The sequence below is a fragment of the Leguminivora glycinivorella genome, chromosome 23 (assembly GCF_023078275.1).
Source record: "Leguminivora glycinivorella isolate SPB_JAAS2020 chromosome 23, LegGlyc_1.1, whole genome shotgun sequence".
Classification (NCBI taxonomy): Eukaryota; Metazoa; Arthropoda; class Insecta; order Lepidoptera; family Tortricidae; genus Leguminivora; species Leguminivora glycinivorella.
Genome location: NC_062993.1, coordinates 11,024,812 through 11,046,658, shown reverse-complemented (window position 1 = coordinate 11,046,658; position 21,847 = coordinate 11,024,812). Strand labels below are relative to the sequence as shown.

Sequence of the window (21,847 nt, the reverse complement as noted above, 5' to 3'; positions counted from 1 at the left end):
CAACCGAATGAAATTGCAAATGATACACAATCGTCATTTAAGTCAATTCTACCGGCCAATATAAATATGTGACATGTGAAGTTATATTACTTACTTCTTAGGGCCACTTGTACCAACGAAAATGGAGGGTTAACCCACCATTTTATATGGAATATGACAGCTGACAGGTCACTAACCCTGAGTTAAGTGGTTGGTACAAGTGGGCCTTAGTGCCACCTATTACGCCATGCCGTGTACTTTTGCTCGTGTAGTTTTTGATTCTAGTACTTGTAAGTAACTTTCGGTGGCGCTGTTTACTTTCACCATTATATTTAATACAACATATAGGTACCAATAACACAGTATAAAACTATTACCACAATATATCCTTATACTATGCCAATAATGACGAACTTAAAAAGTCTAAGAGAATTTGTTTATTTAAACACAAAATACAAACTTTGTTCCTCGCGAGATTTACCTAATACATTATTATTATTAACAGCCTGCGGTGTCCCACTGCTGGTCAAAGGCCTACCCCCGCTTTTTCCATTCCTCCAGTTTTGTGCAGTCCTCGGCCATTCTTTCAAAAAGGAGTCCAACTCGTTCCGCCATCGCATACGGTCTACCGGGACCCCGTTTTGGCCTGGGCTGCCACTCTGTGGTAATTTATTAGCTAAAAGAAGGTAGCTTTATTTGACGTTCATATGCGCATTGTAATATGCCTACTTGAAAAATAAATATTTCATTTTCATTCATTTTCATTTTCAATCTTGGCCCATAGCTCGTTCGGCATTCGGCACTTCAGCTTTGGCGCTTTCCGAACTAGGTCGACTATTTTTGTTTTGGAGCGCAGCGTGGTGTTCCGGATACGATCCATTAACTTTACACCTAAGTAAGTAATATGCTGCGCTCCATAGCTCGCTGACAAACCCCGAGTTTGGACGTCTGACTCGCCGTCAAAGACCAAGTTTGTGCACCGTAGGTGAGAAATGGAAGTAGGTATGCACATGTCCATGAGTTTTCGCTTAAGTGAAGTGAGTGGCAAATCGCCTTTCATGAGATGTTTCATGGACCAATATCTTCTCCAGGCGTTTTCAGTCCGTCTTTAGACTTGTCGCGCCTGGAAAGAAACTAGTTGGCCCAAGTAGATGTACTCCCTGGACATATGCAACCGATTCTCCGTTTATCTCAATCATACATTAAACCTACATTAAAGGTGGCTAAAATGATCGAAATTAAAATGAAAACTATATTACCAAAAATAGAATAGAAGACAGGTAAAGGTATAATTTATATCAATATAAAACCTTCATCAATTTTAAAATCAGAATGCCGATATTCGAGGGTAATAATGCCCCTCAGCATTTTCCCTTTGTACAATCAAGGGCCTTCAAATATATTAGTATAATAATTTAGTATGTCGTACCGCTGTGTTTGAATTTTCGTACGTGCTTGTTTTAGAAATCTGATATATCATTAAAAGTTTGTAAAGGTGAGTAAGTATAAATGTTTTTAGACTGAAAATGTTCGGGAAAAGCGTATTTTTAACCCCTGGAGCGCCCGCCCCCCCTAAATTACATACGATTTATAGACACCGTGTGTCTATAGGACGCTCCACGGGCCCCAGACGCAAAAACGACGGGGTGTTATAAGTTTGACGTGTCTGTCTCTCTGTCTGTCTGTTTGTCTGTCTGTCTGTCTGTGTTTGTGTCTGTCTGTGGAATCGTAACGCTCAAACGGAAGAACCGATTTAGAGTTAGTTTTTTTTTTGTCTGAAAGCTGAGTTAGTCGGGAGTGTTATTAGCCATGTTTCATGAAAATCGGTCTACTATGTCGCGGTCGGGTGTTTTTTTCAAATTTTTAATTTTGTGGTTAGATTATTGGACATAATATTGTACATTACGACACAAGTGCGTAAAAAAGGATGTTCGAAACGAGTGGTGATAAATTAAAACACGACCGAAGGGAGTGTTTTAAATCGATACGAGTTTCGAATTTCCTTTTCGCACGTGTATCGTACGACGTTTTTCAGTACAGATGAGTCTCCAAAGTTTCGACCTAGCATATAATGAACCACTTCTCGCACCAGTGCGTAAAAAAAAACACCATCTGTAGGTACTGAAAAAGTATTTAAAATGTACTAATGTAATGTTAGAGATAATTGAAAAAAAAAAAGGCGAACACACCAACACAAAAATTATGAACAAATTAATACCCTATTACAAATTTCCTATCACAGGTACAAGTCACCGGCATAAATAAGTGATGATTTCTGTACCTTGTCGCTTTAAATCGTTTGACAATTTCGTATGACATTTCAAACAAGACGTTAATGTGATAAGGTGTAGAAATCATCACATATTTATGCCGGTGACTGTAAGTAGGTAACAATATCAGTACAAAATGTGAACCGCTCGACTTCTTTACAAATGAATGAACTTATTTCTTCTATCTAAATATAGTTCTGCGGTTTTGAGGCACTTCACTTTCTCTATAAAATGAGGAGGCACACTCACAGGTTATGACAGATTAGTCCATTGCACAGATAAAGAATTTCATACGTGAGAGCGAGACGATGATTTTTTGCTCTCTCACATATCAATGACAGTGACATCCATGCACATGCACAGGAGCCGCCGGGCGGGATTGAGAATGTCAATTTCCCTGTCATTTAAATTTATTCAAAAACGTCCAATAATCATACAGTGTATTATTTACCAGAAACTTCGTTATTGAACATAACTATGCCCTTAATTGAATTAAGGAATAAAAAAATACTTTAAAACAAAAAAAAATAACCAGCAATGCACAGCACACTTGTCAGTTTTAAGGGCAATGACAAAAAAGTATTAGCAATGTGAGTATTGTAAGTAATGACACTAATGGCTGCGGATTTTGGAAAATTTACTTTGCAGTTAATTTTTAGAACTATTACTTGCTGATATACGCAAAACATTGCTAATTTATTGTATTATTTTTTAATAAATGCCCGCATATGGTGATAACACACTGTATTTATGAAATGTATTTGACCTAGTTACCGGGCCTTTTCGTTTTTCCCAAAAATAGAAGGGTAATCTCATAAAAAATGTTCACTGTTTATCCGGTCCAATGTGTCGCCAGGATATATTGTATAACATAATAATAATGCGAATGTAGGATTTCCTTATATCTTGCGCAAAGTGTATGTTTAACATGCAGCAGCACAGATCCATACTAATATTATAAATGGGAAAGTGTGTGTCTGTTTGTTTGTCCGTCTTTCACGGCAAAACGGAGCGACGAATTGTCGTGATTTTTTGAGTGCATATAGTTGAAGGGATGAAGAGTGACATAGGCTACTTTTTGCCTCTTTCTAACGCGAGCGAAGCCGCGGGCAAAAGCTAGTTGTTAAGACGATACGGTAGGGGTCAATTCTCCATAAAAACGCTCTCGACTATTTCCTCCCTGGTTTTTGAAGATAGAGCAATGATTTTTTCAACACAGATTGTTATTATTTTTATCTGTGTCGGACCGTTTTGATTTTTTTGATATTCTGCTTTTTAAAGATTCTAGAGCCAATCAAAAATTTCCACAAACGGCCTTTTTCATTGTGGCGCAAAAAAAGGTGTGATACTCAAGATTGGTAACAATTCACCAAAAAAGCTAAACGGTCCGACATAGATTATTTCATTGTTATTCAGATTCTCAAATTTCGTTCCGATTTATTAAGATTTGAAGGAGGAAAGAGTCGAGAGCGGAACCTCGATTTTAAAGATTTTTTTGAAATATCTTTTGACTGAGTTGTTCTTAATGGACAATTTTTTTTCGATAAATCTTGTTAATAACACTTGTATATTTTAAAATTCCCAAGTTGAAAGGGGGGCTCCTTTCCATTTTAGCATTTATGCTACCGTATCCTCTTAATAAGTTACTGACGTAACATATCCTTCACTTGCCCGTAAAAACAAGTACCTACGCTTTATGTAACTAATACTAATAAGTTACTACGCAAAACTCAGAAGGATAGTAGGTACGTGCCACGCGACTACACATGCAGACGGGTGCGTGGCGCCCCTCAGCCACTTGTTCACTTGACGCGCGACCGAGAGCGAGTGACGTAGGCCTGGCAGTAGCTGAATAAATGGCCACACCAGACACCAGTGTCCTACCATGGGCTCAAAATGTGTTACTAGATAGCGAGATTGTTACAGAGAACGCAGGTGATGTCTGGTTCTTGTTCATAACCGTTTGTTGGCACTGTTTACTCATCCATTTATTTTCCGTGAAGTATTCGCTATTGAGCAAATTATTCTAAACTCATTATAACTACACAGGCTATAACTCGAAAGCGACAACGTCACAGAAAATGAGTGAAGATAAAGATGTACACATAAGTCATGACACGGCCACACCTCGGGCATTTATTTATGAAAGAGGCGCGTTAATACATACATACATACATACAATCACGCCTGTTTCCCAGAGGATCCTGACAAATCACTTTCGCTTCACATACTTTCATAACGTTTCTCATATACGCTCATAGGTTTCGAGTACTTCTGACCTAGCCTTTTTGCAATATTTCTCCGATTTGAACAAGAAAATTCGCCTAGGTCTTCCACTTCCAACTGACCCTTCCACTCTTTTACACCATTTTAGATGGAATTTGACAGATGACAGCTCACTTACTTCGAATTAAGTGGTTGGTGGACATTGGTCTAAGCGCGACAAGTGGGCCATACGTGCGAATGAAAAATCGCTGTGTCGCTCCAACATTAAGGGCACCATCTTTAATATTAGCCTTTGAAGTCCTTTTTAATATTCAAAGTCAAAAACTCGTACGATAAACTCAGTTTCAAAGAAATTAATGGGGCACACTCGAAGGTTATGACAGATGGCGCCACCTTATTAGTCAATTGCACAGATAAAGAATTTCATACGTGAGAGCGAGAAGATGATATATTTTTTCTCTTACACACATATGAATGACAGTGACATGTGGTGACATGCCTAGGCACTTGCACAGGCGCCGCCTGGCTTCCTCATTCTTTCCCTACTGTGTAAATAAATTTACTGCGTTGTACTTTCCGCAATATACGCGTGCAATTTGTCAGAACTTTCATAAGCTTCGACCTACATGTTGCTTCGTAAGATTATTTATTTAAATGAATATTATTTAATAATCGCCATAATATATAAGGAGCGCCCGGGGTGCTCACAAATATCTAAATACGCCTGTGTTGGGTTATGTATAGTTTTTTGAAGATAGGCAAATAATATATTTTTCTCACTAGTGCGAGAAGGTGTTTAAATGCCAGGTCAAAACTTCGGAGGGCCGTCTGTACTGAAAAACGTTGTACGATACACGAAAAGGAAATTCGTAACTCGTTTCTATTTAAAACACTCCCTTCCGTCCACTTTTAATTTATCGCCATTCGTTTCGAACTTCCTTTTTTACGCCCTTGTATCGTAATGATAGAATACGTTATAACGATCACTAAAAGGTGGCTATTATATAGTACATTACGATACAAGTGCGTAAAAAAGGAAGTTCGAAACGAGTGGCGATAAATTAAAACACGACCGAAGGGAGTGTTTTAAATCGACACGAGTTTTGAATTTCCTTTTCGCACGTGTATCGTACGACGTTTTTCAGTACAGATAAGCCTCCGAAGTTTCGACCTGGCATATAATGAACCACTTCTCGCACTAGTGCGTAAAAAAAACACCATCTGTACTGAAAAATATTTTACATCACTATTTGCTCCAATTATTGAGAAATAGTACATTACATCAGAGGCCGGGAAAGTGAGGAATTCCGGCCAAGTGGGTATATACGGCCGAGCGAGCGTGCGAGCGAGGCCGGATAGAGATACGAGGCCGGGAATCCGTTTTCACGCCGAGGCATGTATAGTGCGTTTCTCAAACATACAATGAAATAAAAAAAAAATGCTCTAAAGGACAATATTTTATAAAAAAAGTTACTTTGCAGGCCTAGGCCTAAAAAATAATAATATGAAATCCCTTTACAGTCCTCTCGAGTTGTTGCGCCCAAAAAGCGATACTTCCCAGCCCATTTTAAGGAACGTAAAGACAATATTTCATTGCATGTTTGAGAAAACAAACATAAACTCATTTTGCACTCGATCTAAATATAAAACGCAAACATTGCAATTCATTTCTGTTCTGTCACTGACTGAGGGAATAAGTGAATGAATGGAATGAGTGAGTCGCATTCAGCGGAATGATACTAACAGAATGTTACGCGCTGAGTGAGTCGGCATTTCACGGAACGTAACACTGTTACGCGCTGTCAGTTGGAAGTCGCATGAGAAGTTTCACTTTAATAGAGCAGTCGCAATAGTGTGAACCGTCAGCTTTAACACTTTCGCAACCAATAACCCGCCTGGTGGGCACTCTTGAACTCTGCTCAGATGCCGGAGTACCCGCCGGGCGCATACAATATGGTATGCCATAAAAAGTCCTATTTATAACAGCACTGAGAGAAAATACAACCAGTTTTCATGTTCGTTCAACAAGTTTTTTGGTTAAAATAGCGCCTACGTGCTCTTTGGTTCAAACAACAAGCTACTTGTCATTTGAATCGGCAATATATTTGAATCAACAAGTCGATTTTATAAAAACAACCTGACACATATTGTTTTAAACATACGTTTGGCTGATTCAAACGGATAAACCGCAACAAGTCGAACTTGTTAAATTCACATTGCAAATTTCTCTCAGTGCGCGGTTATAAACAGGCTTAGGACTTTTTATGGCATACCGTGGTTCTAAAATCCGTGGAGTCGCCATATGAAAAATTTTCAAAGTCAAAGTCAAAGTCCAACAGTATGATGTCACATTAAATATAAATATTTATACACACTGTCACATCGTCACTGAGTTCATTTAAATTCTTAGAGGCTCACACCCCTGAAAGTACATATTAATTATTATAATGTAATTAAATGACAAAGAACTAAAATAATTTTAATTCATCCCAAGAAGAGAGCAAATTTAAATTCAAAGATGTAAAATCAATATTATAATAAATATTTATAATAACTGAACGAAGCATAAAACTATTCATGTAATTTCGACGAAATTTAATCAATCCTAGTAAAATTGATTATTATTATTATGACGGAGTTAAAATAAGGTTTTTGTTATAATTTCAGATGTTTCGGAGCAAGTGCCGAAGAAATCCAACAGCAAGGTCGAAGAAGAAGAGGATAAAACACCAAAAAGAACCGGCCTAAGTAAGTTATTAATATAATATACTAAATACCTTTTAATTTATTTACTAGTAAAGATTTCAAAAGTAAGGATACGAGAATTCATAAAGGGTGAGTGGTAATTCGATCTATTCCTTAAAAGGGGTTATTCTATAGGTAGTTTTTGTTATGCGAGTTCTTAGTTTTTTTCCGAAAAATTCTACCTCTCGGCCTATGAATGCAAATTGTAAAAAAAGTAAGTGCATTAGGGATGGTAATTTTTATTTCATTTTGTAGCCCATGAAAAAAGGATTCTTTTTAACATTAAAATCATATAAAAAAAGTTATGCATGATTAAAAAATAAAAGGTTAAAGTATGTTAAAGTTATCATTAAACATTATCATTTGGTGCGTTGAAACGTGATTGGTAGATACGTTTGAGTCACTCGCGCGATTGGTCGTACTATAGACTCGATTGACTCGCATTCGTGCAACATTGCACAATTTTAGTGCCCTTCCTTATGAATGAATATGTAAGTCAATGGTTACTAAATGCTTTCCGCGACTTTTTTCAGTCAGTCAGCAAGTCCTTAATCAGATGAATTGAACTTTACTTTGGACACAGATCAATATAGACTCAATCGTACATTATTCCATAATAAACAGTGTCAGAAGACATTAAATTTGATAAAAAATCTCTATCATAGATGTTGAACCTTCATGGGAAGAATTATTTAAATAGACGGCTGACTCACGTTTTTAAGTACAAAATTTTTAACAAAGCATTTTTGATGTAAAAACGAACAAAAGATATTATACGACTTTTGTAATTTATCGGCATTTTTTTACTATTTTTGAATGTATATTCACATAAAAAGTAAATGTTATTCATAAAAATGCCACTTAAAATAAGTTTTAATGTTTTATTTTTCTAAAAACCTCATTTTTGAAAGGTTTTACTTTTCACTTTTTTGACATCTATCAATGAAGATAGTGAGACTATTTCTCCACAAAACAACTAGGCGTTATCCAGAAAAGTTTATATAAAACTATAATCTCTAAATGTGGTCAGGAATACACTGCTAAAATTGTGTATGTTTTAATAATCACTGTCATACCATACCTACTTCTGCCAAAATATTTCAAAAAACCCAAAGCCTATAATAAAATTGTATATGCCATTGATGTTATAAAAGTCAGTTATTATCCACAAATTTCCATTCAGAATTTCATCAGTGTTAAAAGAAAAGTTTCTTTTGTCTCAAAAAGACGAGTTTTTGTAACCACCTTATGAAGATAACTTTGAAAAAGTTTCCTTTGTTTTCCTTTATCAAATTATTTTTCCCCTCACTAGCTCGGAAACACGTGTTTTGTCATTTAATACCAGCGGGTAAAAACGCATTTTATCCACTAGTGGGTAAAGTAATTTGACCTTGAATAAAGCCAAATTAACTACTTTAAAAATGATAAAAGTGGGTGAATCTTAGTAATAAAGATGATTTCGCAAATGTTATACTTTTATAAGACCAGACATTAAAGTTATTTGATTAAATTCGTTTAATATTTAACATTAAGTCTAAAAAACCGTATAAAAGTATTAACTGCTTTGCAAATTCTGAGATTTCGTACATTAGAAAAAAACATACTCCAGAATAAAAACTGTTTTTTTTTCCATGTGTTTTTTAAGCCGATTTTTGAGTCTCACTGTCACTAAAATACCGGTTGAAAACGGTGAATTGCCTATTATTTTCAGTGATAGTTTTCTGAATTCGAACACCGTGAGACTCAAAAATCGGCCCCCAGAAAACAAACCGTCTTTTTGCAACCCTAGGTCTCTATCATCTTTGTTTAAAGTAACGAACAATTCAAAATCATTCACCTCTTTTTTGGGCATTGTTATTTAAAATCCATTTAAAAAGCGAATTAAACCTTAAAAGATGTAATTATGAAGTATGTAATTGTCTGAAGTATGAAGATGTAATTATGAAGTATGTAAGTGATGTAATTATCTTTTTTGCAACAGGAACCTCGTTAATGCTGATAAGGACCAGGAAGGGTCCATCATACCCTTCCGGGTTCTTAGAATCTACAATTGTCATTTTGTAAAGTTTTGTCGACCTTTTTGCGAGAAATTCCAACCAATTTTAAATAAAAAATAAATAAAAAGTCATTTATTGTCGCAAATAATTTTAAGGTACAATTACTTAAGTATTTATTTCTATCATGCAACAGAGTAAGCTACGCTATGATACAGTACAATCATGTCTTGTTCTATATTAGCTATGATCACAACTTTGAGGACTAAAATAACTAAGTAACTACCAATAGTTAAATACTAGGTGCGACAATAGGCTCGAGACTCAGCTTGTGCCGCGAGTCTAGTGACTGCACAGCGCTGTTTTTCAGCCCGTACCTATTTCTTTGAGTGTATGAAAAAAAAGAATTGCTAGCTATCAGGGGTATAATGACTTCTAACCCGCGTTAACATTTGAATAGCTGCTCACAGGAGTTAAATAACAATTTATAATAAGTACTAATAGCAATTTAAATTTTAAATTTTTGCCCATAAAGTTTTACATTGTGTGAATAGTACTAGTATTAGTATTAACCCTTAAATGCATGATTCTTCTTTTAATGAGAAATTAATGTATGTGATAGACAATGTTTTTTTAACACTAGGAAAAATTTTACTACAGTTAGAATGTACTTATATGATGCATAACATCACTATACATTTAAGGGCCAAGTAATACATATTTAATAAAATTATATTAATATTATTCATGAAATTCACGTATCTCCGTCTAGCAATCGGACCCTATAGTTAATTAATTTTCAATGTAACAATATAACAATATTATTCAATGTAACAGTATTATGCACTATGCAATTAATCATCGTTCACATTTTTGTGTCATTAAAAGAGTTCTTTTAAAGTTAATTTTGAAGGTTGGTATTGATAAATTAGTACGAAGAGGGACTGTGTCTTTATCTTTACGTACGAAGTACAGTACAGTACGAAGAGGGACTGGATTTTATCTTCCTACTTTCTAATTTTTAACCCCCGACGCAAAAACGACGGGGAGTTATACATGAGTTTGACGTGTCTGTCTGTCTGTTTGTCTGTCTGCGTGTGTGTCTTTCTGTGTCATCGTAGCTCCCGAACGGATGAACCGATTTAGATATAGTTTTTTTTTTTTTAAACTGAATTTGTTGGGAGTTTTCTTAGCCATGTTTCATGGAAATCGGTCCACTCTGTCGGGGGTTTTTTTCAAAATTTTAATTTTGTGGTTAGTTTATATGAGACTAATTCCAATAAGGTCTAGTTACCCTTCGGGTTGGAAGGTCAGATGGCAGTCGCTTTCGTAAAACTAGTGCCTACGCCAATTCTTGGGATTAGTTGTCAAAGCGAACCCCAGGCTCCCATGAGCCGTGGCAAATGCCGGGATAACGCAAGGCGGATGATGGTTAGATTGGTTAGGTTATATCGTGTCAAGACTTTCGAAATAAGGCGTTCTGTGTTTGTAATGAGAATATGTCAACAGTGTCAGTTATAAATAATATATTAAATCATTTTTTTCTAATTATTGTTTTTTTATGTTAAAGCGGATTTGTGCTATCTCCAAGCCGCCAACTGGCGCAAGTTCGACTCGTCCATACAAAAGTACCGTAAATTTATATCGGACGCCAAGACTCCTTTAGGGTCACTACGCCAAAAATATACATAATATTATATAAATAAAACTATGTAAACGGATTAAATCGCGCATAATGAATTTACAATTCATCCCGACGTTTCGAACACTTTACAACATTAGTGGTCAACGGGTGACTTCAGTCATCCGCCAAGAAACGTCGGGATGAATTGTAAATTCATTATACGCGATTTAATCCGTTTCCATAGTTTTATTTCATGAGTAACTATCGCGGTAACCGAAGACAATATTATACATAATATTATGTTAATTAAAGTATTAATCTAGCGCCTATCTGAATTTTATTATCTTTCCACGCAGATGACGCAGAGGACATTGCTTCTAAATTTGCGTAGGCGTTTTCATATTCGAAATTTAATCGCATTCATATTCGGTTGTATATTGGAGGTTAGATAGATATAGATAGATAGATAGATAGATAGTTGTATATTGGAGGTTACGTTGTTAATAAATTAATGAATACACTTATTATGTAACTACAAGCATCCTTTTTAACCCCGGACGCAAAAACGAAGGGGTGTTATAAGTTTGTCTGTCTGTCTGTGTGTGTGTCTGTCTGTGGCATCGTAGCTCCCGAACGGATGAACCGATTTAGATTTAGTTTTTTTTTATCTGAAAACTGAGTTAGTCGGGAGTGTTCTTAGCCATGTTACATGAAAATCGCTCTACTATGTCGCGATCGGGTTTTTTTATTCAAAATTTTAATTTTGAGGTTATTAATAATAAATATTTCGAAAAGAAGATTATGCCCATTTTGTTAACGAAATAATCAATTACCTACAATATTCGTTTTACGAATTTTAAATGCTCGTGCTGACCGTACATCAGCATACTGAAACAAGGTATTTGGTCTTATCATAATAATTAAGAACATGATGTGATTTAGTTATTGTATAACTCTAAACTTTAATATAAATAAAGAAATAAATAAATATTGGGGACACCTTACACATATCAACTTAGCCCCAAACTAAGCAAAGCTTGTACTATGTGCACTAAGCAAAGCTTGTACGATATACATACTTAAATAGATAAATACATACTTATATATGTCGCAGGGAAATGGCCAAAACAGAGATTTGATGAAATCTCTAAGGGATATGATCAAATCACGCAGGATGTCAAAATGGCGAATCCATTTCATCATTTCTCTAGAAAATTTCAGTCATTTGACTAAATGCCTGACTCTGTTTAGTGAAATCACAAAATCGGCCAATAGACATGGCACGTTTTGTCATTTCACTAGATTTGTTTAGCGATTTAATAAAATCCCTGAACCACAACAATAAGTTGACGAAACGAGGTTATAAAGTCAACTTGTTTTATCATTTCGCGACGAAACCTGTCCAGAAATTTGATCAAATCACCATATTTATTATATCATATTTCAGTTAAGACTTTATCATTTCCCTAAATTCATTTAGCGAAATGTTAAAACAAATAGACTTTTTGAGTGCGTTCTTTATAAGCTCGTTTCGTCAACTCACTGTCGTGGTTCGAAGGGATTTTATCAAATCCCTAAACAAATCTAGTGAAATGATAAAACGTGGCGTGTCTATTGGCCGATTTTGTGATCTCACTAAACAGAGTCAGGGATTTAGTCAAATGACTGAAATTTTCTAGAGAAATGATGAAATGGATTCGCCATTTTGACATCCTGCGAGATTTGATCAAATCCCTTAGAGATTTGATCAAATCTCTGTTTTGGCCATTTCCCTACGACATATACATAGAAAACATCCATGACTCAGGAACAAATAAATAAATAAATAAATAAATAATTTTGATGGTGGTTAGTATAGGGCATAAAATGTACTAAAAACATATTAGTGATCCCGTCGTGTGGTTACAATTATTATGGAAAAAGAAGTAGGAAGTACTTAATCCCCAAATTATAAAATGAGTTACCTAATAATATAAACCTAAAAATGATAAATTTTTCTCTTAGAAAAATTAAAGATGAAATTACTATACAGTGTAAACATTGCATGAAAGCTGTACCTAGAATGTATCCACTTAGATACCTAGATACCTAGTTATTTTTCATAGATAAATTGAAGTTAAAACTTTCTGTAAGCAATACATCAAAACTGTACCTAGCGTAAACTTTGCTTAGATAGTTCTACCCACTTAGATTATGTAAGGGAGTCCCCTCTGCCAACAAACTGTCCTGCAGTTTGGCAGAAATTTAAAGTTGTCAAAAATGGGGTTATTTTGAGAATAAACTATTTTTTTTTTATAAATTGAAAATAGATATCATACACGAAAGAAAAAACGGCAAGGCCCACTGGTGGCCGAGCCGGGAATCGAACCCGGGTCTTCAGCTTACGCGGCTAACGTCTTTACCACTAGACCACACGCCCGATTTGATTTGTTCCCTAGTTGTATTTTTTTTTATTTAATTAGATAACTTAAAATTTAAATTTAAATTTTATGAAAAAGAAAAATTCGGTTCCAAGACAGTTAAGTTTAAAAGCTCATATCGGATATGTTTATTACATTGTAATGTCATTAACTGTCATCGCAACCACGTTCGTAGTAGAATCACTGCTGAAAAATAACTAAAGTAACTTAAAAAAAAAAAACTATCCTGACCCCTCGAATGCCATGTCCCGTATCCGGCACAGACAATTTAGACTTTAACAAATCAAAGTTATTAATAAAGTAGTAATGTTTTAACATCGGCGTTCAGGGGTTAACCCGTTCGCTAATACCTTGACAGCCGAACCACTGCCGGAGAAAAAACATACCCGTTTATGTATTTTCAGTGACAGTACGTCGACAGGCGGACCACTGTCAGCGAAAGGTTTAATTAATGATGGGTACTTAATGACTTATATGTCTGATTAAATTTATAGCCCGTATAAGTCCGTTTTCACATTATCCGATCCGATATCGTATGTCGGAAGGATTTCAAAGGCAAAAATCAAAGATGGCGGCTTAAATGTGTGGGATAATGTGAAAACGCACTAAGGCACATTTCCATGTCCATCATTTAGATGGCTGGTAGTCCTCAACTGTGCGTTTCTCCAGAAACTTCCTGCGTCGCACAGCTAAACTGTAGAATTAATTATCGCCAGCGGTATTTCCGGACCGATACGACCTTGAAACCTTCAAGAAAAGAGCGTACACAACTTAAAGGCCGGCAACGCACCTCCAACACTGGTGTTTCGGGTGTCCATGGGCGGCGGTGATCGCTTACCATCAGGCGACCTGTCTGCTCGTTTGCCTCCTATCCCATAAAAAAGGCTTACACACTGTGTTTCAATGCTCATGCTGACTGTACTGCCAACATTATTCACTTAATACGGTTTAATGTAATTTCCTGGTACTTTACGATATTTTCATCATTTTTTACGGGATCCAAGTTACGGTATAACTGTCTTTTTACAGTTTTGGGAAATAAGTTGTCGTATATAAATGTTTATTATAAATTGAATTCGTTTTATAATATTAGTAAACTTTTTGAGTACACAAATATAATTTTGATAAAATTCAAAGGTTATCAAAATATATTATTATTACTTTATGATATTTTGCTGCTGTAATTTAACTATTTAGTGAAGCTGAAGTTCAGCTTCACTAAATAGTGAAATAGCTGAACTTCATTGCTGTATGTAACGCTGTGGCTTGCGTGGGCGACGGTCGCGCGACGCATACGAAATCAAACCTTATCGATATGGAAGTATGAGACGCGACAGCGACGAACGCGCGACGGTCGCACGACCGTCGCCCACGCATGACACGGCGTAACACATTCATTAAGAATTTTATTAACACGCATAACGAGCACTTTTAACTGCCTATCAGGGGAAATAACTCGTGTCGAAACGAATTTGGGCGTTAGTTGTAGGGAATGGTGTATTATTATTCTGTAAACCATATTTTGCTGAATAGAATAGAATAGAATCGACGATAATGAAGATGAGAGTATTTTAGGGATAGAAAATAATTAGGAATTTCATTAATAGGAATGAACATGCCGTACATAAACGAATGTGTTTATTTCTTTAGTGTCCATATTTTCCCCTCCATATTTCAGTAACTTATTGATCCCAGATAAAAAGTGTGCACACCTTCCTTGGAGAAAATTTTATGAAGATTGCTTGTCTCAGAACATTTTTGCTATGTACCACAGTTTTAGAGCTATTCGCTAAAAACTAAAAAAGGTACTGTCAGCTGCAGATAAAAGTAGACCCTCTTGCATACAAATTTGTATGGCAGGGGGGCTCCTTTTCTCTGCAGCTGACTGTACCTTTATACCCGTTGGCTTCACCCCCACCCCCCAGTACTTTGAGTATGTGGATTAGAACACCATTACCTACAACTATGCCAAAATTCGCTTATACAGGAGTTTTTTCCCCTGAGGTAGGATTTGTTGAGTGTGCTATACTAGAAGTAATCGTGTTTATAAAATTGTATAATAAATTATTGAAAACAAAATGAATTTTCCAACATTGGACAACATGATTGAGTTACACAATTCCGTCCTTATTGCAAAACCTCATTTTATTCCCTGGAAATCGTATACAAACAGTAAAAATTACCTTCGCAAATGAAAATGGCCGGCGGCATTTTTTAGATTATCTGATTTATTAACTGTGAACCGTAAGCTGGAACTGACTATTTACATTCAAGTTAAACAAATAAATAAATATTATAATATGACTTCTTAAGCAGATTGACTGAGTCCCATGGTAAGCTGAAGAAATCTTGTCTTGTGGGTACTCAGACAACGATATAAATAATATTGTCACTACTTTTAAAAAACTTGTATCTTCGTCTGTCAATGAAAAGAAAATTGTAGTAAGTATGTAAGGAATGCATATAGACTTACTGCGTTTTAACTTTGAGGAACAGCGTGAGATACGAGATATTTTAAAAGTAGTGACGATATACAAATACTTACATACGACATTACGTAAAATGTGGTCTTTGTATCAATTTGGCTGACATAGTACGTTTTTTGAATTGAATTTAATTATTACGATCATGAGATCGGGTTATATGAATAACCCGGCAACTTTCAAATCTAGGGTGAACAGGCCCCGTAGCCGAATGGCATTTCTGCGACGCGAAACGAAAACGAAACGCCGCGAAAGGTAGCCCGGCCTTGTCGCGCCAATACACAAGAGCGATATAGACAGATATCTACGATCGTTGCGTTTTGTGAGCGTTTGTGCCATTCGGCTACGTACCCAGGCATCTTCTGGGTGAGCTCACTCCGTCGTAGGCCACGTCTTTGCCTTTGGCTAGTCTGTGGCCAAGAGTAAGCCCATTTATAATATTTAAAAAAATTATACACTTGCGAGGAGTGAATTCGTAACTGGTAACTCCCATTGGTCGTGTTTTAACTTACCACCACTCGTGTCGAATTCCTCTTAATGTACTAATTATACTTTCCTTGATAGTATAGATATTTACGGTTTTTGTGGCTTAAACGGCGCTGTTTCATTCGAGTTAATTTGTTTTATGTTAGTGTTGCAAGGAACTGTAGACATGGGTGAATCATTTTAATTTCAGCTAGAAAATTGGCAACGCGTGTAACATATTGGCGTTGATTGTCACAAAATACACGTCATTTTATGGGCATGTCCAACATTAATGCCAGCGGCGGCCGCTGGCAACTAATACAGGGTGAAATAAAAAGGACCGTTTAACCCTTAAATGCATGATTTTTTTTTTTTTTTTTTTTAGTTTATTCAGAAACCAAACAGTCACATAAACACATTACATATTGGCAATACAAAAATGTACTGCAAAAAGAGAAAAACAATAACAAAAGACCTGGAGGTTCATAATTGTAAACCAAATAATGTTCACTAAATGAATATAAGAAAACAACATAACGTAGCGTAATACAAGAAAAATTTTAAATTAAACTGCATACAACATAAACATAAACCTAAAGTAATTATGTTATTAAAACAACTTACGTTTAACAATAGTTTTTAGAATAGCCAACGAATTTTGGAAACAATCAACATCAAAAAGGTGTTTATTATAGTAGCTAGGAGCTCGTCTGAAAAAGGTATGTCTAGAATAGTTCTTGACACAAAAACTGATGTGAAACAGCGATCGAGGGCGCAAGGGCTGACGCGGACAACTAAAAGTAACTCGATTTAGCAGATTAGGGCAATTAATACTACCTTTAAGAAGTTTGAACAAAAACATGACATCTAAATAAATTCTACGGTCAGAAAGGGAAGGTACACCAAAATGTTTCGCTGAGAAGGTGGAATTAGCAAAATAGTTTCCGGTTCTGTAACTCAAAGATTTTAGGAAAATTTTTTGTATCCTCTCTAAACGGTCAATATGTACTTGGTACTGCGGGGTCCAGATAACACTTCCGAATTCAAGGATACTCCTAACAAAAGAATAAAATAATAATTTATAAGTATATTTTGGCCGTTTGAAGGGTTGACCAACGCGAAGGATCATTCCTAACCTCTTATATGCACGTTTACACAGATTATCAATATGTTCATTATAATTAAGTTGCGAATCCATAGTGATACCTAAGTCTTTAACGGAAGATACTCGCGCAATGTGAGTGCCAGATAAATTATAATTGTAAAAGATAGGATTGTGCTTTCGATTAAAACTAATAACAAAGCATTTATTTGTATTCAAAAACAAATGATTACGATGACAGTACAAAACGAAATTGTCTAAATCTTTTTGCAATAAAAGGCAATCCGCTTCCGAAGACACAGCTCTAAATATTTTTGTGTCATCGGCGTAAATAAGGTGTTCAGAGCTCCGAAAACAAGTTACCATATCATTGATATACAGAATGAAAAATAAAGGACCAAGGTGTGAACCCTGGGGTACTCCAGAAGGAATAGGGAGAAACCGAGATGTATACCCTTTCAAGGCCACAGCTTGACTTCGGTTGGAAAGGTAGGATTTTATCCACCTCAGGAGGTCACCGTGTATACCGAGTTCGAAAAGTTTCATAATCAAGTGATTATGATTAATTTTATCAAAACATTTCGAAAAATCGGTATACACGGCGTCCACCTGGCAACCAGAGGCTAAATTGTTAATAATAAAATCAGAAAAGGTCAGTAGGTTAGTGTCAACGCTTCTACCGCGGCAAAAACCATGTTGATTGGGCGCGATAAACTGGTAAAAAGCAGCTGTAATTTTGTTATAAACAATTTTTTCAAAAACCTTCGCAAAAATATTCAATTTGCTGATTGGCCTATAGTTTGTCACCAGGTGCGCGTCCCCACTTTTATAAATGGGCGTAATCAGAGCTTTTTTCCATACCAAAGGGAAATGACCATTTGACAACGATTTTTTATAAATTTGAGTAAGAGGTACAGCTAACTCCTGGGCACACATAACAATAAAGAAAGGATGTATCATGTCGGTACCACCACCCTTCCTCGTATTTACTCTCTTTAAAAACCCAAGGACACAATCCTCTGTGACATCAACGTTACTAAGATCTATAGGTGAGCCCTCCGGTACAGACTGGCGGTCAGGACAAACTGAACGATCGGGCTCAAAGACAGAGTTGAAAAAATCATTAAAATAGTTACTTATAGTAGGACCATCCGTGGAAGTATCATGAAGGTATGACATTTGATCAGGCACATTATTACTTGGAAATTTTGATTTCATAAAAGACCAAAAATATGATGGATTACTATGTATTTTATCCTCGGCCAGTGATATAAATTTTTTATAACACTCAGTAGCCATCTTATGCTCCCTGGATCTTAATAACACAAACTCCGCCCTATCAAGGGGATTTCCATACTTCTTTTAATGAGATATTAATATATGTGATACATACTTCTTTTAATGAGATATTAATATATGTGATAGACAATGGTTTTCCATAAATAATAAATAGTAAATCATTATATTATTTAATTTATTTTATTGTATATTAAATAATAATAAATAATGAATAATAATTTAGCAATAAATGTGATTTTGGATAGCTACATATCGAGCCACGGGCCATCAAATGTATGATGCATATATACATCACCATGCATTTAAGGGTTGAACTTTTCATAGTGACTTTTGAGGTCATAATTAACAACTTTTACGGGACCAATGCTAAAATCGCGAAAAATAATTTGGCTATTCCATACAAATGAGCGGCATCATGACAGTCGAAATGTACAAATCAGCCAATTCTTTTTAGAAATCAGCGTAATAAAAGTTGTTCATTATAATTTAATTTTCCCCTCACTAGCTCGGAAACACGTGTTTTGTCCTTTAATACCAGCGGGTAAAAACGCATTTTATCCACTAGTGGGTAAAGTAATTTGACCTTGAATAAAGTCAAATTAACTGCTTTAAAAATGATAAAGGTAGGTGAATCTAGTAATAATGATGATTTACCACCTATGGAACTACTGGAAGCAGTGATAAACGCATTTTTTGCGTTGTAGTTTCCTCGCTATAGTGAGGGGAAAAGTTTTGTGTTACACTCGGGTGCAAATGTATTTTACTTCTCGTATGTTAAAAAACTCGCAAGTTCAGGATTCTATTCTCGAACCACTCGCTTCACTCGTGGTTCAACTATAGAATCCTTTCACTTGCTCGTTTTTCAATTCCACACTCGACGTTAAAATACAACTTTGCCCCCTTGTATAACAAATAACTATTAATACTGGGTCGAAGTTGCCATCGGCAAGGCCAAGTAGGACTGTGTGTGTAATGTGTGTTTGTTTTCATATGAGTGTTATATATATTATGTATCTACTAACATAGTTCGTAAGTTTAAATTGCTACTTATGTCCTATGGATCATTGGTCTGCAATAAATGTTTTTTTTTATAACCCCTAAAACACACTGTGCTAAGTTTGAATGGCCCTTTTTATTTGACCGTGTATGACACCATACAATTTATTATGGAAAAGCCCACAAAATGAGAAACAACACCTCCGTCAGCAATTATTTAGGTACGCATTTCCGGTATTTACCGGAAAAAAGGCCTTGACAGACAGACAGACGGGTGGGAAACAAAGTGATCCTATTAATGTTCAGTTTTTCCTTGTGAAGCACGAAACAGATAGATAAAGTACATTATATATAATGGAACTTGAAATGCGTGTATCATAACACGAAAATAGAAAGGATTTTGGTTTCTTCTCCACACAAAAGAGGGAAACACGAAATGTATTTCGTCGCCGTAGAGCGAAAAGTCACCAAATCACAAAATGGCCAAAATTTACTTGTATTTGCATTATCGCCTCTTTTACTTACACACTCTGAAAAATAAATTGTGTGCTTACTTGTCTTCCTTTGCCTGTTAAACGGCTACATCTCAATTTTCAAAAATTTTGAGAAGTGGCCGTTTATGAGGCTTGAGATTTTGGCAGATTCGGGTTCAGAATCATTCAAGTTACGACCTCAAGTCGAAAAAAATAAAAATGTCTCCCGTTATAAATCATCTTATCCTCCTTGCGTTATCCCAGCATTTTCCACGGTTCATGGGAGCCTGGGGTCCGCTTTGACAACTAATCCCAAGATTTGGCGTAGGCACTAGTTTTTACGAAAGCGACTGCTATCTGACCTTCCAACCCCAAGGGTAACAACGCCTTATTGGAATTCCATTCCTTGGCAGTGCGCATAAGAAAAGAAGAATCAAAGCGCTACGTGCGAATTCGCGGAATATCTACCAAGTAAGGATGGAGACCGGCCGTGCGTCTAAGAGTCCGATGGTAGAATGGGGACGGTGGAATAAGCTCGTGTAGCTCTTGAGCACATTCCCCGAAGTGCAACCTGTGAAACTAGCGACTTTCCGCCGATGGGCCAAAGACGGCAAGAGTGACGACGAAATATTACCTATATCATTGTGTTTCCAATTTTCTTGAGTTATTGTTGACGTAAGAGATGACATGAAAATACGAGGAGTATAATTAAAAATGTATTAAACGTATTTAAAAACAAACTGAATAAGTATTTTGTTCTAAAAAAAATATTTTCATTCACTACCCGCTAGGCTAGACCCGGTCGTCTCACTTAACTTAACTTTAATGTTTATTTATTTATTAATGTAACCAACTTACATTTTTCGTCACTGATAATCACTCTGATTAGGTACAGATACCTTGAATGGGTCGGAAATAATAATTCATTAACAGTACTAATTATTCTAAATAATAATTCGTTAACTAGCCTAGTAAACCAAAATGAAACGTATTTATTATGTAGGAATAAGACCTCGGTACATGTAAAAGTAACTTAAACTCTAAGAACAAATTAAATTATTTTCATAGAAAATATTTTAACTTGTATTTTTTAAGTAGTAACACTACTATTATGTTATAAACATTAAATAAATGTCATATACAAAGAAAAAGTGACCAAGGCCTCCTACCAGTGCTCCGAGCTGGAATCGAACCAGCGTACTCCGCTTACCGGGCGAATGCCTCAACCACCTCAGGCCTGAGGCCTTGGTCACTTTTTCTTTGTATATGACATTTATTTAATGTTTATAACTAACTTAAAGCTACTAATTAATATAATACTACTCTATTAAAACTAACATTACTATAAAATTAAATTCTATTCACAAAACTTGTTCCGGGCCCTCTCAGATGCAAAGGTGCCCATCACACTCGATGCGTTCCCACGGCGAATTGCGATAGACAGCCTTTGTATCAGAAATGCTAGCCGAATAGTTAAAACTTACAACTAAGTTAAGTGTGACGACCGGTCTGGCCTAGCGGGTAGTAAGACTGCCTGCTAAGCCGCAGTCGCGGGTTCGAATCCCGGTAAGGGCATTTATTTGTGTGATGAGCACAGATATTTTGTTCCTGAGTCATGGATGTTTTCTATGTATATAAGTATTTTTATATTATAATATCGTTGTCTGAGTACCCACAACACAAGCGTTCTTGAGCTTACCGTGGGACTCAGTCAATCTGTGTAAGAATGTCCTATAACATTTTTTTATTTAAGTAAATAAAGATATAAAAT

The 21,847-nt window shown here is 35.9% G+C and overlaps 1 protein-coding gene across 1 annotated transcript in view; it reads left to right on the top strand.

The window, feature by feature from the left end:
- Nucleotides 1-21,847, top strand: part of LOC125238218 — a 51,104-nt gene that overhangs the window by 25,402 nt on the left and 3,855 nt on the right. Inside the window, exon 2 of the mRNA XM_048145493.1 lies at nucleotides 7,143-7,223. Coding sequence (XP_048001450.1) covers nucleotides 7,143-7,223 — 81 coding nt within the window. The remainder of the gene's footprint in view (nucleotides 1-7,142; nucleotides 7,224-21,847) is intronic.